Source organism: Hypomesus nipponensis, chromosome 8 (genome assembly GCF_054491055.1).
Source record: "Hypomesus nipponensis isolate SF chromosome 8, ASM5449105v1, whole genome shotgun sequence".
NCBI classification, from domain to species: domain Eukaryota; kingdom Metazoa; phylum Chordata; class Actinopteri; order Osmeriformes; family Osmeridae; genus Hypomesus; species Hypomesus nipponensis.
Window position 1 is genome coordinate 11255394 of NC_140368.1, and position 14636 is coordinate 11270029.

The 14636-nt window shown below is 46.7% G+C and overlaps 3 protein-coding genes across 5 annotated transcripts; all 3 read left to right on the forward strand.

Annotated features, from left to right (window-relative positions):
* The first annotated feature begins 251 nt into the window (after positions 1-251).
* Positions 252-5757, forward strand: eif5a (eukaryotic translation initiation factor 5A). 3 transcript variants are annotated; one of them, XM_084702678.1, is made up of 5 exons: positions 252-392; positions 2055-2242; positions 3474-3578; positions 4938-5069; positions 5443-5757. In XM_084702678.1, exons 1-5 carry the CDS (start codon positions 278-280, stop codon positions 5506-5508), a joined length of 606 nt encoding a protein of 201 aa, XP_084558804.1. In that variant the 5' UTR covers positions 252-277; the 3' UTR covers positions 5509-5757. The 3 variants fall into 3 exon arrangements, with proteins under 3 accessions (XP_084558804.1, XP_084558805.1, XP_084558806.1); XM_084702679.1 differs by lacking the exon at positions 252-392 and adding an exon at positions 728-879; XM_084702680.1 differs by lacking the exon at positions 252-392 and adding an exon at positions 1023-1142.
* A 1663-nt stretch (positions 5758-7420) lies between these two features.
* rpl22l1 (ribosomal protein L22-like 1) lies at positions 7421-8838 on the forward strand. The gene is made up of 4 exons (XM_084702681.1): positions 7421-7537; positions 7812-7925; positions 8170-8291; positions 8506-8838. The coding sequence occupies exons 1-4, from the start codon at positions 7529-7531 to the stop codon at positions 8648-8650; spliced, it is 390 nt and encodes a 129-aa protein (XP_084558807.1). The 5' UTR covers positions 7421-7528; the 3' UTR covers positions 8651-8838.
* A 2246-nt stretch (positions 8839-11084) lies between these two features.
* On the forward strand, positions 11085-14507 carry slc7a14b (solute carrier family 7 member 14b). The gene is made up of 7 exons (XM_084703516.1): positions 11085-11382; positions 11497-11733; positions 11884-12101; positions 12269-12415; positions 12593-12801; positions 12938-13755; positions 13908-14507. The coding sequence occupies exons 1-7, from the start codon at positions 11085-11087 to the stop codon at positions 14315-14317; spliced, it is 2337 nt and encodes a 778-aa protein (XP_084559642.1). The 3' UTR covers positions 14318-14507.
* Positions 14508-14636: the final 129 nt, after the last annotated feature.

Here is a 14636-nt window from a genome sequence, read left to right on the forward strand (position 1 = left end):
TTCTGGAATAAATTAAGTACAAAGAGTATCTCCACAATACTTGATGATACGAGTTACAACTGATTTGGAAAATTATAACATTTAACATAAAAACTGCACATCTTTTGTCAAACTCGATCTTTTTTTACGGAGCATTTGTGCTAGAAATGTATCCTCTGTTAAATAAGCAATCGATCCCATCTCTTTTATTGCATGTCGTGTAACTTGTTTCTATGCTCAACAATAAAGACCATCAGAAAGGACATAACGTCATAGCAAAACGCAGTACATTCACCGCATGTCAAACCGAACACTGTCGACAACCGGAACACTTAAAAGGCCCTCCTCCCTCTACGGATGCCGCAGTAAAATTGGTCGCGCCTGCGCATTTTTGGACCTCTTTTTCTTGCAAGGTAAGTGTAGCATGGCGCGTGTTTCTACCCATGGGCTAAAAGATAGAACTTGAGTCTAGTTTTGCATCAGTCAATTAAACATATGTAATGGGTTGCGTAGTTGGTAGTGATCTAGAATTGCGCCGAAAAGCCGATAAGTAGTTTGTATTGTCCATTTAGGTTCGCAAGGGAGATGGGGTGTGGGTCCATGTTTTACATTCTGCTAGCTAACGCTCCACTAGCTGTCCATCTAGCTAGCCAGAATGAATAACAGGCATGCATGAGGCCTTCCGCACGCTTGTTATTGGAAGTTTTTGTTGCGTCGGCTGTTATTAGCGAAAGGTTGCCCGTTTTGTTGGGTGTATGATTTGTCAGCCAATATTAGTGTGACCAGAAGTTAACATAACCTTATTTAATTCGAATAGTGTTGGTTAAATAAACATTGCTCAATTTCTCGTTAACTGGCCAGTAAGGCAGAAGCTGATCCAGCTGGTAAAGTTCATTCACGGTAACGACTTGGTTTATGTAGCATATCTAGTCAAGTATTTTTTTTAAGCTGACTTGAATATTATTTTTTGGATTGAATAATACATGTTGCGTTTGCAGACCTTTGTGTTGATCCCAGTAATTAGCTACTAGGCATTATACTTTTCCCGTCAGACCTCGCGCTCCAATTTTCATCTATTCCCTACGCAGTGCTGGCTATAAGCTAGCTGGCTACTGTTAGTGGTTAACAATAGTGAGCCGTAACTTGGAAATCAACTACAGCTGGTTAGTAACTGTAAATTACAAGTTCCACATTATAACCAGGGAAAACTGACTTTTTGCGCGGCCCGTTACGGGCAGGACCGATTAAACCAATGACTACGTTCGGTTGGCTCAAGCTAACTAGTTAGCAAATCGTGTTGCTGAGGAGGCCTTAAATTCCAACTTGGACACACTTCTATAAGTTTACCGCACCAAATAGCTTGCTAGCTAACGTGTGGTCTTTTTAAATGTCAACGTTTATTAAGTCAAAATGTATTTATGTTGCTGTTGCCTAAAGGACACGACATAATTCTTAATTTTGGTGGAACTACGGGCCATGCAGCCGTCTGCATTTAGGCTGTTGTCGGCCACGACAAGCTTTCCGAGTTACATGAGCGGTAGCTAGCTATCACCAAGCCATATAGCGTTTAGAGCGGTTAGCACATCTATACTTAGGCTGGATGCAGTTGGTTTGGCTCTCACACTGCCACTGGCCTGTGGCCCTAACGTTAGCCCCAGTGACGATATGTAGCTAAGTGCTAAGTATATCTCAGTGCTGAATAAGGTGTAGCTGGCAGCAATAATGCGACAAGTTTAGCCAGCTAGCTAACCACGTTAGCTACGTATCACGAACGAAACTTTTGGCTGGGCCAAAATCAAGACACGTGGATAGGGCGTAGGATCAGCCAAGCAGACCCGACTCCGTATTGTCGCGCAGGAGATTGTAATTGTTGATAATTTACTTAGAAATGTCAGCTCAGTGGCAATTGTAACCAACATCGTGGCTTTGTATACAAGCGGACTAACTTTGATGTGACTATAGTTGGACATTTTTCCTGTAATGTTAATGTAAAAAATGATCCAAGTATATACATTTTTAATGGGGGTTTTATCCCATTCAGGTCGGTTTGACTCATCTCCTCTCCCTGTGTACAGTGCCCCTAACCCATCGCACCATGGCAGATCCTGATCTTGACTTCTCCACTGCCGAATCCGGCGCCTCCGCCACCTTCCCCCTTCAGTGCTCCAGCTTGCGCAAGAACGGCTTCGTTGTGCTGAAGGGACGTCCCTGCAAGATCGTCGAGATGTCCACCTCCAAGACCGGCAAGCATGGACACGCCAAGGTATCGGAATCGGCCAGGACTACTTGACATGTTTTTAAGCTAGTACTAGCCGTGTTCGCCATATCAACATCGTCGTAGGATGCTGTTTTATTATGGAAGCAAATCAGTGACATCATATTTTGATTTTTAAAAGGCATAGAATACTTAATATTGAAAAAACCAAGACCGAATTTTCAAATTAATATTTCAAAGTAAATGGGTTGCTCTAATTCGATTGAAAACTCGATTGATACCAAGGATAAGTAGAGAAATGGAGCAATACATAGAATAAATAATAACGCGTTAAGGCTCGATTGCTTTATCTGTCCTTGGTATCCCGGATGATACACTCAAATACAGCTCGAATTTTTGGGGCCTCGAATTGGAGCGACCTGAGTTATTTTACATTGAAAGATATTCTTATGCGTATTCGGTCTTGTTCAAATTTCTATATCAAGTATTTAATGCCTTTTTAAAATTCAAAACATTGTCACTGATTTGCGTCCAGAGTTTTCATCTCTACCAAAGAGTATAGAAGCACTCAATATAAGTTCTTTGTCTCTACCCCATAAGTGTCAGTGTTGCCATGGAAGTGTCTATTCTAATGGATGGCAGAGTAAATTGTAGCCGAAGGGGTCCCATTATCGTCCACCTAGCTCCACACGCGTCAGAAAATGTTGATATAATACAAATTAAAAACGTTAAGTCACAGCATTGTACTTTAATATATAGATACACATCTATATTATAACATTCTGGTTTTAAAATCCAATAGGTATGTCAGAAATTATTTCTAATTTTAGCAGTTAGCGAGGGGGTCCCCATTATCGTCTGTCCAATCACTTTCAAGGGAGAAAAGTCAAGTTTGACGCTGCGGAAGGCTCAAATCTCAAATGCTGTAATTTGGTGTACAGCAATATACGATGTGTACAATCGATGAGTTGTTTTCTTTCGTTGCTGCTGCATAGCTTTAAGAAATTAACCGAAGAAAAAGGTCGTGGACGATAATGGGGTCTGGAACATTGGCGTTTGAATGGACGATAATGGGGCCGCTCACTATAGTGGTGAGGCATTTTTCATTCGAGCACAGCTACGTGTGCTGTCCTGCAGATTTGAGCACGTTGGAAACGTCTCGACCATTTGGCTTGTTTGACAAACTACCTGTCGTGTAATGAAACATGGTCCTGTCCATTGGCATGTCATTAGTTGACATGTCCAGGCCCTGTGAAACAATTGTCTTCTCCCCCTCTAGGTGAATCTGGTGGGAATTGACATCTTCACCAATAAGAAGTATGAGGACATGTGCCCCTCCACCCACAACATGGATGTGCCTAACGTCAAGAGGGTTGAGTTATTGGTGAGTGTCATTTAACTTGTTCCCACAAGTGTGATCTTCAGATTACATTTTGTAAATGGTAAAAAATACTTTGAAATCATAGGTCAAAACGTGGGAACCTAGTCTCTATAAAAAGTGGGTCCTGCCACCTTAAAAACATTTGCACAACATGGCTATTTTTTTGGGGCATGTGTTCTGCAGTATTAAGGAAGGGAATGAGATGGACCAGATTGGGGTTTCCTGATGCAAGGGGGTACTGTTAGTAATTGCATACCTGCCAGGGAGATCTTTTTGTTGTTGTGATTATTACTACGTCTAAAGCATTCTGGGCCTTGCAGGCAGACAACAAGGGCCTAATCCCATAATAATAGTCCCAAACCCATATTGAATTAACCTAACAAGTCAGTCAGGACTGAAGCGGTTCATTAAAGGCCCGTTCAAGTTCATGCAATCCGACTAATTCAAGATGGGAGATATTCAAGAAAGAATTGCGGGTGGACCCTATTAAGCAGCCCGACTGGTAAAACAGGGATCATATTAATCCACCACAGCAAAACATAATGTTCTCGACCACGTGACTTCTTTCTGAAAGAACAATCTTTTTAAGCCGCGTACTATGACAGCTCATCCACCATCTCATTGAAATAAAATGACACGCCATGATATGAACGATGGGCTACGTATGTCTTGGTCCTTACTTTATTGATTAAAAAGAGAACACACCCTCTAAACACATCTAAATTGACTTGACATCACACCAGTAAGTCCGTGGTGAATAAGAGTTTTCCCGTTGGGTCAGTGTTACAGGAACGTCTGGTTAAGGAACAACAGGCGCTAACATTTAGTTGCAATAGTAGCTGAGTTTGAGCTACGTTGATGGAACCAAATGAACTGGAAATTAGTCAGACTAACTGCCATAAGCCTGGCTTATTCGGTAAACGCGCTTTGTGGAACAGGGCCCAGTTCTAATGGTTTCAGATGGGATGCTGTTTAATTCAGAGTTGGTGTCAGTTGGCACTGCATGCTCAACATGACGTGTTGAGTTGGTAGGACATGCTCAGGTTTTCTTATTTCCCAATGAGTCGACTGTACGTTGAAGGACCACTTCACTCAATCAAGTGTTGTAGATTTAGTTCATGTTATAACGTTAACATATTTTTTATATATGCAGCACTGACGATTGTCAGCATGCTAGATTTTTTTCCTACTACAATATTGGTGTAATTTCTAAGCAGTGTGTTTTGTAATTGAAGCTAGTTGCATCCTTACAACCAGAGGGCCACTTCCAAATGAGTCAGCTGTTGACTCCAGAGATGTTTTGGTGTTTCCACGCCGGTATTCTGTTCAGAAACACCATGCTGTTCCCTCTCTCACACACAGCTGGTCAACATCACCGAAAAATACATGAGCCTCATGGCCGACAACGGAGACGTGCGGGAGGACCTGCGCATCCCTGAGGGAGATCTGGGCAAGGAGATCGAAGCCAAGTTCAAAGAAGGAGATGAACTCTTGGTGAGTGACGGCAGTATCGGGCGTTAACCACACTACACATGGTTAAAAGGGTCTGTTTTTGTGTGGGTGGGTGTGGCACCTTCTCAACCAGACATGACCACCTGTGAAAGCTCTCATTCCGGAACAATTCACTGCAGATCAAGAAGTCTCCTGAAAATGACGAGGCACAACAGTTAAATTAGTGCATTAAAAGTTGCTATGGTTATTTTCGGATATTATTTGTTTGAATGGGGGATGGGCCGATTAATTATCCATGTAGGCAATCATGTCACCTAGTGTACGTTGATTTTGACCTGGCACAATGCCACAGACATCACTAACCTCTAAGAGCATCTGCTAAATGACTGAATGGAACCAATCTTTTTGTCTGCAGGTTTCCGTGCTGTCTGCCATGGGGGAAGAGTGTGCCGTGGCAGTCAAATCCACCCCTGGCAAATAGGCAGACTCTATTGGCTGCTCAGGCAACAAGCTCCACCCTCAACCAGTCTCTTGCATTCTTATTGGTTCTGTCACCAAAGCGACGGCCTTCACAGACAACCTCAATCATTCTGTGTGATAATTCCCTTGGTTTTGTTTTTGTCTCCAATGCTGTCAGGACTGACCCACTGCAGCTTGCTGCGTGGCATTCTGCCGGATCACTGAGGTTTTGTTTAGTAACAATCTACTTTATAAAAAAACTTAAAATTGATTCTTTCTGACTTCTTCCTCATTCCTCTGTTATTTTTGCCTTCAAAATGTTAGTCTCGCTACTCACATTCCTGAATGTCTAAATAATGGGATCCAGCTTTTTGTATGATTCATTTTTTATATATATTCTTTAAATTGAATATAGCAGGTCTAATGCCTTCAGGGGGAAGGTGGGGATGGGGCTGTGCTGGTTCGTTATGGATGAGGCTAGGGAAAGCCGTCCCTTTCAGTGACACTGAGCTCCGATTAGGTTTTAAGTTTGTCCACCTTTGGCTGCCATACTGCTTCCAACATGGCTGCCACTCTGGCACCCAAGGAATCGGATCAATTTCCTCTTGCCTTCTCCCAAGGGCAGGATTGCAGGTGACTAGCACTTACCCCAACATTTCAATTCTTAAGACTCCATTTTATTTTTTCGAATGGAAAACGGCAACAAACTTCAGTAATTTTCCTCTCAGAGCCAGTCTGTGTAGAAGTCGGATGGGTGCGAGAAGCCCTGTGCGCTTACCTGTTACCATGGCAGCCAGGTCTTGAAACTGCGGCCCTGGTCATCCCAATATAGAATAAAGTGTCTTGAGGCTTGTGTGTAGCGGAGTGGGGCCTCCAGAATGTTCTAGAGGCCAGTTTGCAGTGGGGTGTGTGCGAGAGGCTCGATCAGGGAGGATGGGGGAGGGGAGGGTTGGTGAAGTTGCAAACTATTTTGTTCACACGAGGCCTTTGTCACCTGACTGGAGATGGCAAAAACAAATAAAGTTCAAACTAATGGAAATCTTTTGTGGTGTTTTTGTCCCCGTCACCCCCAGTGTACAGCTGACAGGCGTTTGAATGTTTTGGAAGTTAGTAGTATGTAGCGTCAATAAGACATGGTGGTAAGAAGATTGTATTGGAACTAACAAGTTCTTGTCAGTGTAGAGACCAGTTGCGACCACACCCTGACACGAAAGCGACAAACGCTACATGACACACCTTCTCCAGCGCGCATACCTTTCAACTTACTGTTCTGAAATGCATGCCAACGGGTAATGGGTCTCATTGCATTTTATTTTGACGCGCACCTCGACTTTATTCTTGTCAGTGGGAATGCAGCTGAAAGCATGATACAAAAGGTTTTGGGGGTATTTACGGCCCGTAAGCCATTGTAGTAATTAGTTTGTCCATGCCGCTGTAGTTGCGTGCTTACACAATATGGACATGCTTGTTAATTGTTAGACAAAGCCATAACCAAAGCTGTATTCCCCGATCATACCATTCGGCGACTGTTTCTGCTGATGCTGTCAATTATTGACTAACCGCGTGTTGAACACAGCTGGCCTTGGACTTAAAATAGCTTATGTCGGGGTCTGTCATTTTGAACTGTTGGTATAGTAAAATAAAAGGAAGACCAATAGAGATTTAAAACGCATTTGGACTTCTGATATACCAATGTAATCTAATTTAAATACATCGTGGTCTGATAATTAGGTAGCGTACTGTCTACCTTAATACGCATGTCAATCAAGCTTAACTAGGTAATAACTAAGTTACAGCTTCAATGTATATAGTCGCAATATTATTTGAGTTATATTTCAATAAAGTAGAATTTTAACCCAACGAAAAATAATGTAATGTTTAGTTAAATCTATTAAATGTTACTTTTTCTGTTCAATAGCTCTAATTGGTTCACACTCCAAAATTGTAGGTGGCGGTAATGCACCGTAACGCTGGTTGCCAGCCGCCACTCACAAAACAAGAACACCACCGACGCAATTTCCTTTTTCCGCCATCCGCTCACCATGGCACCGGTAAGTGAAAAGAGTCCTGCTAATACATCGTTTAATCAACATGTACGCGATGTCCTATCGCACAAGATATATGTATTATATGTCATTAAATCAACCTAAAGCCCTGTGTATTGAAATTGAATGATTGAATGTCAAAAATACTAGAATACATTCCTAAACTCTGAATGCTACATGGCTACCCTAGAGAGCTAGCTCTATATACACGTGGTCTATTGGCTCGCCAGAAGAAATGCAAGCTCCATTAGTAATTCAGACAAATACTTTTGGCCTATAGCTGAAACAAAAGAAACAGACCGTCGTCAGGAAAACAAAGAAGGGGGCTTCATGGAAGTTTACCCTGGACCTCACTCACCCGGTGGAGGACGGTATTTTGGACTCGGCCAACTTTGTAAGTCACTGCGCCACAGTAAACCATAGCTCCGATAATAACACAGTCAGTACACTTTTACAATGACGCTTTGTGAACATGTCCAAATCATCAGTACCTCATAATTTGTCCCTAATTATCTGCTCATACCGATGGTGTCCGAACTAAACTGCATCCCTAATGCTGATCTTGGACTAGGGTCACCTTCCCTAGTACAAACCCTAGGGTTCTCTTCCCTAGTGTGTCATTGTGTTCTATCCAACAGGAAACCTTCCTTAAAGAAAGGGTGAAGGTCAACGGCAAAACCGGAAACCTTGGTAATGTAGTTCAGATTGGCCGAATGAAGAACAAGATCAATGTGACATCCGAGAAGCAGTTCTCGAAGAGGTGAGGATCAACCAAATTTTTAAACTATGTCCCCACATGAGTGCATCTAGGAAAGTCGTAAAAAATTTAGATCTGCACTTCTGATCCTTGATCTTCTGCTGCACTATCTTCTATTTGTACATCGCATTGGACAAATCCGTCGACCAAATGGATTTAATGCAGTTACACATGTACGGTCTTCCGATAACATTCTCATTCCACCATTGGCCAACAGGTATCTGAAGTATCTAACCAAGAAGTACCTGAAGAAGAACAACCTTCGTGATTGGCTGAGAGTGGTGGCGTCTGATAAGGAGACTTATGAGCTGCGCTACTTCCAGATCAGCCAGGAGGACGAAGAGTCTGACGCAGACGAATAGAACTCCGCCCACAGTAGAGCTCCTCCCACATTAGGACTCCTCCCATTGGTACGCTGCACACAGCAGTGTCCCGAGTTGGCGAGTTGGGTGCAGAATGACTGTGGCTCTAGAAGTCCAGGTCTGGTGTCTCTAAACTGAAACAAGTTTGCATCGAGAGATGGAGTGAATAAATGAAAATAATTCAACAACCTCTTCTGTCTTTTTTTTGGGTCATGTTTGATTTGTCATGAACTTTTTTTTGTCGTTGATACTTTTGATGTATGGGCCGTCAAGCGTTTTAGGGAAAGGTGGCATTTCCCTGTGGCAGGTTGACTTGTTTATTAGTTGCCCACTAGGTGTCCTCAGAGGATCATCTGTGGTTCAGTCCTGGCTCATGACGGGTACTAACAGTCGTTTTTGACAAACTTAAGGAAAAAGGATCATAAGTTGTCCACTTATATCTGGGAATCTAATATAACATGTCACTCAACCCCTGCACACAGCAGTTCACTAACTAGTATCTTTTTAGTTTGAGTTCTTTGAATCGGGATTGGGACGTCAGTTCTTTCACAGAAGCTCTTGTTGCAATAAGTGCCTCACTTAAGAGAAGACACTGTGACTGCAGCAAAAAGGAAAATGTGCGATGAAACCATTGTGAGAACCACTACTTTGTATGGGCATGCTTTCAACCATGCCTCAGACAGGACTGGCAAGTCTTCTTGATCATTACCATGTTTTTTGTACCATGTTATATTTGGAGTGCCAATAAATGTTTAAGAAGAATTCTTCAAGGACATTTTCCTGGTATTGCTCCCAGTCTTTCATCAGTGTGTGCACCACGATATGTACAGCTCCCTGCCCAGACTGCAGCGGCCAGGTGTGTGTGTGTGTCTGGATGAACTCCCACCATCGCATCTGCACCTGATCAGCTGTATCTCCTCAAGAATGCCCGTTCTCCTCCTCACCCTGAGAGACCCAAGAACTGCCCTCGGTGTATGTGTGTGTGTGTGAGAGAGAGAGAGAGAGAGATGGGATGTCTGCCTTTTCTGTCTCATTCAGACACAGTGTGTCTCCAAGTGGGTGCACTGTTTATCTCCTGTGTGTGGGGATGCTTCTCACCAGTCTTGGCTCATACTCCCTTGACCACCAAATTGGTAATATGAACCACCTATCAGATTACCACCAGATTCCAACAACAATACCCTCATCCCAGTCTACCGTGACTCCAGCCTAACCCAGCGGCTGTGCTGCCGTCCAGCAGAGTGTCGAGGGGGCTGGGAGAAGCCCAGGTGAGCGGGGACATCCTCCTGGTTGGGGGATGCCAGACACAGTGTTTATAAACTGCCTGAGTTCTCTCCTCTGGAGATAAACACCCACGCTGATAACTGGAGTTAGCCAATGACCCTCCCCTGTGTTGACACCCAGCTGTCAAGTTCTCAGGGTGTTGCTGCCGTAGTTTGATCAGGGTTTTACTCTGAGGTCTCGAGAACCTTTCCTCGGTCAACCATATGACTGATGACTGCACACAGACTCAGTCTTTGGGCAATGAATTATATATTTGCCACTGATCACATGGACCTACCCTTGAATAATTAAGCCTGCTCCCGTCAGCCTTCCCCTCTCCCTTTCCTCCTGGTTCAGACCCTGCTCGCTTGTGTGTTCTCCTTAGAGAACATGGAAACCAGCTAATAAGTAAGTGTTGAATATGTCCTGATATATAAATACATATTTGTTTGTTTGCGTGTCAGGAAATAGGTCTTTGACTGTTTTTAAGTGTATGCTTCCTTCTGTGTTCAACTTTTCTACCTTGACTAGAGGGGCCTTGTTTTGCTACCTTTGGATGTCTGAGAGCATACTTATTTCAGTCGTCTTTCTTAGACGTACTTATTCAAATCAAACTACTTGTGTTGTGTTTGCCGGTGTGTAGGTTTGTGCTGTAGAGATTCCGTTGGTGTTCTGCCGTAGTAGGAGTTTTCCGTTGTGAAAGGTGATCTGTGGTGTGTATCAATGTTTTAACGTGGGAGTCTCGCTCCGGCGATGGAGGAGAAAGCACAATGTGTCGACGTATCTGTGTCCGTCGGTCATCACCCGGGTTATTGGGCCACTTCCCTCAACATCGACGTTCAAAAAGCGGCTTCTTGTTGATTCACATTGCTACGACTTTGTTCCCCGTCTGTTTTGCTCCTCCTATTCAGTTTGCAATTTCTTTTTTGTTTAGGAATCACTTGGTGCTGGGACTGTGGACTGTGAAGCAGCCATGGACACCTTCTGACCGAGAGAGAGGGGGAGAGAGAGAGGGAGAGAGAGAGAGAGAGAGAGAGAGAGGGAGAAAGACACCCTCACAGACGGCTCAGCATGAGAGAAGAAGAGTAGCTGACAGAAGTAGATGAACCAAAGGAGCACAAAAGCAGACCAAAAAAAACAAAGTTAGCTGCCAGCGCCCGTTGCTGTGGTGATGGCGGGCTGGTTGGGTCGTGTGTCGTGGGGGGATGCATGGTATGGCCTCTACTCCCGTGTCCTCCGCACCAAGCCCATCGGGGTCATGGGTCAGGGGTCAGATATCACGGAGCTCACGGAGGGGGCAGGGGCGGGGCTGGCCAAGGTCCTGACAACCGTAGACCTGGTGTCGCTAGGCGTGGGGAGCTGTGTTGGCACGGGCATGTACGTGGTTGCTGGATTGGTTGCCAAGGCGATGGCTGGGCCCGGCGTCATCCTGTCCTTTTGTATTGCAGCGTTTGCCTCCATCTTGTCAGGTAAGACACACACAAACACACATGCACGCCTACCCACACACATACTCACACACACACAAAGAACTGCATTACTCAAACATTTGAGTTTGAGTAAATGGTGACTCTCTCCTCCAGGAGTGTGTTATGCAGAGTTTGGGGTGCGTGTGCCCAAGACCACAGGCTCCGCCTACACCTACAGCTATGTGACAGTGGGCGAGTGTGTGGCGTTTTTCATTGGCTGGAACCTGATCCTGGAGTACCTGATTGGTACAGCTGCGGGGGCGTCGGCCCTCAGCAGTATGTTTGACTCTCTGGCCAATCACAGCATCAGCAACTACATGATAGCTCACCTGGGCACGCTCAGAGGACTGGGTGGGTAGCCACTCCCCTAGGGACTGTGTGAGTGTGTGTGTGTAAGCGCGTGTGTGTGGGCGTACGTGCGTGTGCCTGAGTGTGTGTGAGCGTGCGAGCCTGTGTGTCAGTGTGTGTGTGTCGTCTAACCCAGATGTGCCTCTGTCACAGGTAAAGGGGAGGAGTCCTACCCAGACTTGCTGGCCCTGCTGATATCCCTGGTCGTCACGGTGATCATAGTGCTGGGGGTACGTAACACGGTGGGCTTCAACAACGTTCTGAACGTTGTCAACATGGTGGTCTGGGTCTTCATCATCATTGCCGGACTGTTCTTCGTTTCCGCCGGCAACTGGGAAGGAGGCCGGTTCCTTCCTTACGGCTGGTCAGGGGTGAGACTTCCCCTCTTCCTCCTCCCTCTTTTCCTGTGCAGGTGTGCAGGGATTCGTAACCGCGGTAACCACCCCCTGTGCAGGTGATGCAGGGAGCGTATCCGTGGTAACCTCCCCCTGTGCCGGGGATGCAGGGAGCGTAACCATGGTAACCTCCCCCTGTGCAGGTAATGCATGGAGCAGCCACTTGTTTCTACGCCTTCATCGGCTTTGACATCATCGCCACGACGGGTGAGGAGGCCAAGAACCCGAACACGTCCATCCCCTACGCCATCACCGCCTCGCTCATCACCTGCCTCACTGCCTACGTCTCCGTGAGCACCATCGTCTTCTGTTCTGGGGTGGGGAGGGGGGGGGGGTGGGCAGAACGTGTCAGAATGGGCTGCTTGTCATCAGTCTCTCACCCCTCTCTCCTTCCTCCCTTATCATCTCTCGTCCTTCCCTCACTCCCCCTCCCCTTCACCTCTCCGCCCCCCCCCCCCCCCCCACAGGTGAGTGTGATCCTGACTCTGATGGTCCCGTCTGATCTGATCGACGGCTCCGCTCCCCTGATGGAGATGTTTGCGGTCCACGGCTTCCTGGCTGGTAAATACGTGGTGGCGGTGGGCTCCATCGCAGGACTGACCGTGTCTCTGCTGGGCTCCCTCTTCCCCATGCCCAGAGTCATCTACGCCATGGCCAGAGACGGCCTGCTCTTCAGGTCTCAAACACACACACACTAACATACACACACACACTAACATACACACACTAACATACACACACACCAACACACACACACTAACATACACGCACCAACACACACTCACACAGAAACACGTGTGTATGCATCCCAGGTTCTTGGCCCACGTGTCTCCGCTCACACACACGCCGGTGGCGGCGTGTGTGGTGTCTGGTTGCCTGGCAGCAGTGATGTCTCTGCTGGTGAGCCTGAGGGATCTGATAGAGATGATGTCCATTGGCACCCTGCTGGCCTACACCCTGGTGAGCGTCTGCATCCTCCTGCTACGCTACCAGCCCGATACACACATCGACACGCACCACTTCCTGTCCCCGGAGGGCGACGAGGGGCCGACGGAGAAGGAAGGCGTTCTCTCCGACAACACAGACGGAGCCACGCCCACTAACGATGACCAGATGCTGATTGGACCGTCCGGGTCGTCGACCTTCGACCCCGACGGCTCCTCTTATCACGCCGGGGGGGCGGGCGGCGAGGCAGACGGGTCAGACTTCCACAGCGGCCCGTCGTCCCTGCTGAAGAGGATTCTGGGTAATCACTACCACCCCCTGCGTGTGAGGCTGGGGGTCCCTGACGCCTCGGCCCGTCCCACGCCAGCCTCGGGGCGCACGGTGACGCGCTGTACCCTCCTCCTCTTCCTCCTCTCCTTCCTCCTCTGGGCCATCATCATCTTCGGCGTGGAGCGAGGGGTCGGCGCCGGCGCGGCGGTGGCAGGCCTGGTCGCCGCCGCGTTGGCCTGCGCCATGGCGACGTTGCTGGTGATGATCCTGCGACAGCCGCAGAGCGGGCAGATCCTTCCCTACATGGCGCCGTGCGTGCCGTTCGTCCCCGTGGCGGCCATCTTGGTGAACTCGTACCTCATGCTCAAGTTGTCCCCCCTCACCTGGGCCAGGTTCGCTGTCTGGTGCTCTATAGGTCAGTATCAGAACTGGGAGGGAGGGAGGGAGGGAGAAAAGGAGAAAGGGAGGGAGGGAGAAAGGGAGAAAAGGAGAGTGACATTTCCCTCTTTCTTCTGCAGAGCAACAGTTACTATGCAAAGTAACATATTTTGGGCTGTCTCTCCCCAGGTGTGCTGATCTATGGTTGCTATGGGATATGGCACAGCTCTTTGGAACTCAGCGCCAAAGAGGAAGAGGCTCACGCCAGCACCTACCAGCGCTATGACGACCACCTCGACGACAACTTCACCCCCGACGATGACCTGTACCCCAACGACAACCAGGAAGATGGACAGTACCAGGGATGGTCCGCGCCCGAAGAGAGAGGTCACCATTACCAACTTTCAAACCAGAACCAGGGAGCCAATCAATCTGAGAACCAAGATGGAGACCAGTACCAGCACGATTCAGAGTACCAGAACCAGTACGAGGAGGGCTCCGAGCAGGGGTACCAGTCAGGAGCAGCAGGTCAGTACTCATCCGGAAGGTCTGGGGGACGAGCCAATCCCGGCTTCGATCCACAGGAAGGGGAGTACTAACTTCCTGAGACACACACCACTTCCTGTTTACTGAATGCTCTCATACACACCTGGCTGTAGCTGACCTCACTAATTGAACAACCTGACTGTGAGTTAACGAAGCGAAAGACTAAACTATTGTATATGTAAAAAAGTACAATATAATTTATGCATAGTTATTATATGATACAATTACCGAACTCAGTCTAGAACATCATAACTGGTAATGTGCTCTCTGAATGAGATCAAGACCATTTAAAACAGATTAAACATTTTGGGGTTTGTAGTTGACTATGTTTTTGTGATATAAATTATGGCGAGAGAGTACATGAATGTATTA

Coding starts and splice junctions, on each gene's coding strand:
- eif5a (XM_084702678.1), top strand. CDS start 278: ATGTCAAACCGAACACTGTCGACAACCGGAACACTTAAAAGGCCCTCC. Junction 2,243..3,473: donor GCAAGCATGGACACGCCAAG/GTATCGGAATCG, acceptor CTCCCCCTCTAG/GTGAATCTGGTGGGAATTGA. Junction 3,579..4,937: donor TCAAGAGGGTTGAGTTATTG/GTGAGTGTCATT, acceptor TCTCACACACAG/CTGGTCAACATCACCGAAAA.
- rpl22l1 (XM_084702681.1), top strand. Junction 7,926..8,169: donor TTTTGGACTCGGCCAACTTT/GTAAGTCACTGC, acceptor TCTATCCAACAG/GAAACCTTCCTTAAAGAAAG. Junction 8,292..8,505: donor GAGAAGCAGTTCTCGAAGAG/GTGAGGATCAAC, acceptor ATTGGCCAACAG/GTATCTGAAGTATCTAACCA.
- slc7a14b (XM_084703516.1), top strand. CDS start 11,085: ATGGCGGGCTGGTTGGGTCGTGTGTCGTGGGGGGATGCATGGTATGGC. Junction 12,102..12,268: donor TTCCTTACGGCTGGTCAGGG/GTGAGACTTCCC, acceptor CCCCCTGTGCAG/GTAATGCATGGAGCAGCCAC. Junction 12,416..12,592: donor GCCTCACTGCCTACGTCTCC/GTGAGCACCATC, acceptor CCCCCCCCACAG/GTGAGTGTGATCCTGACTCT.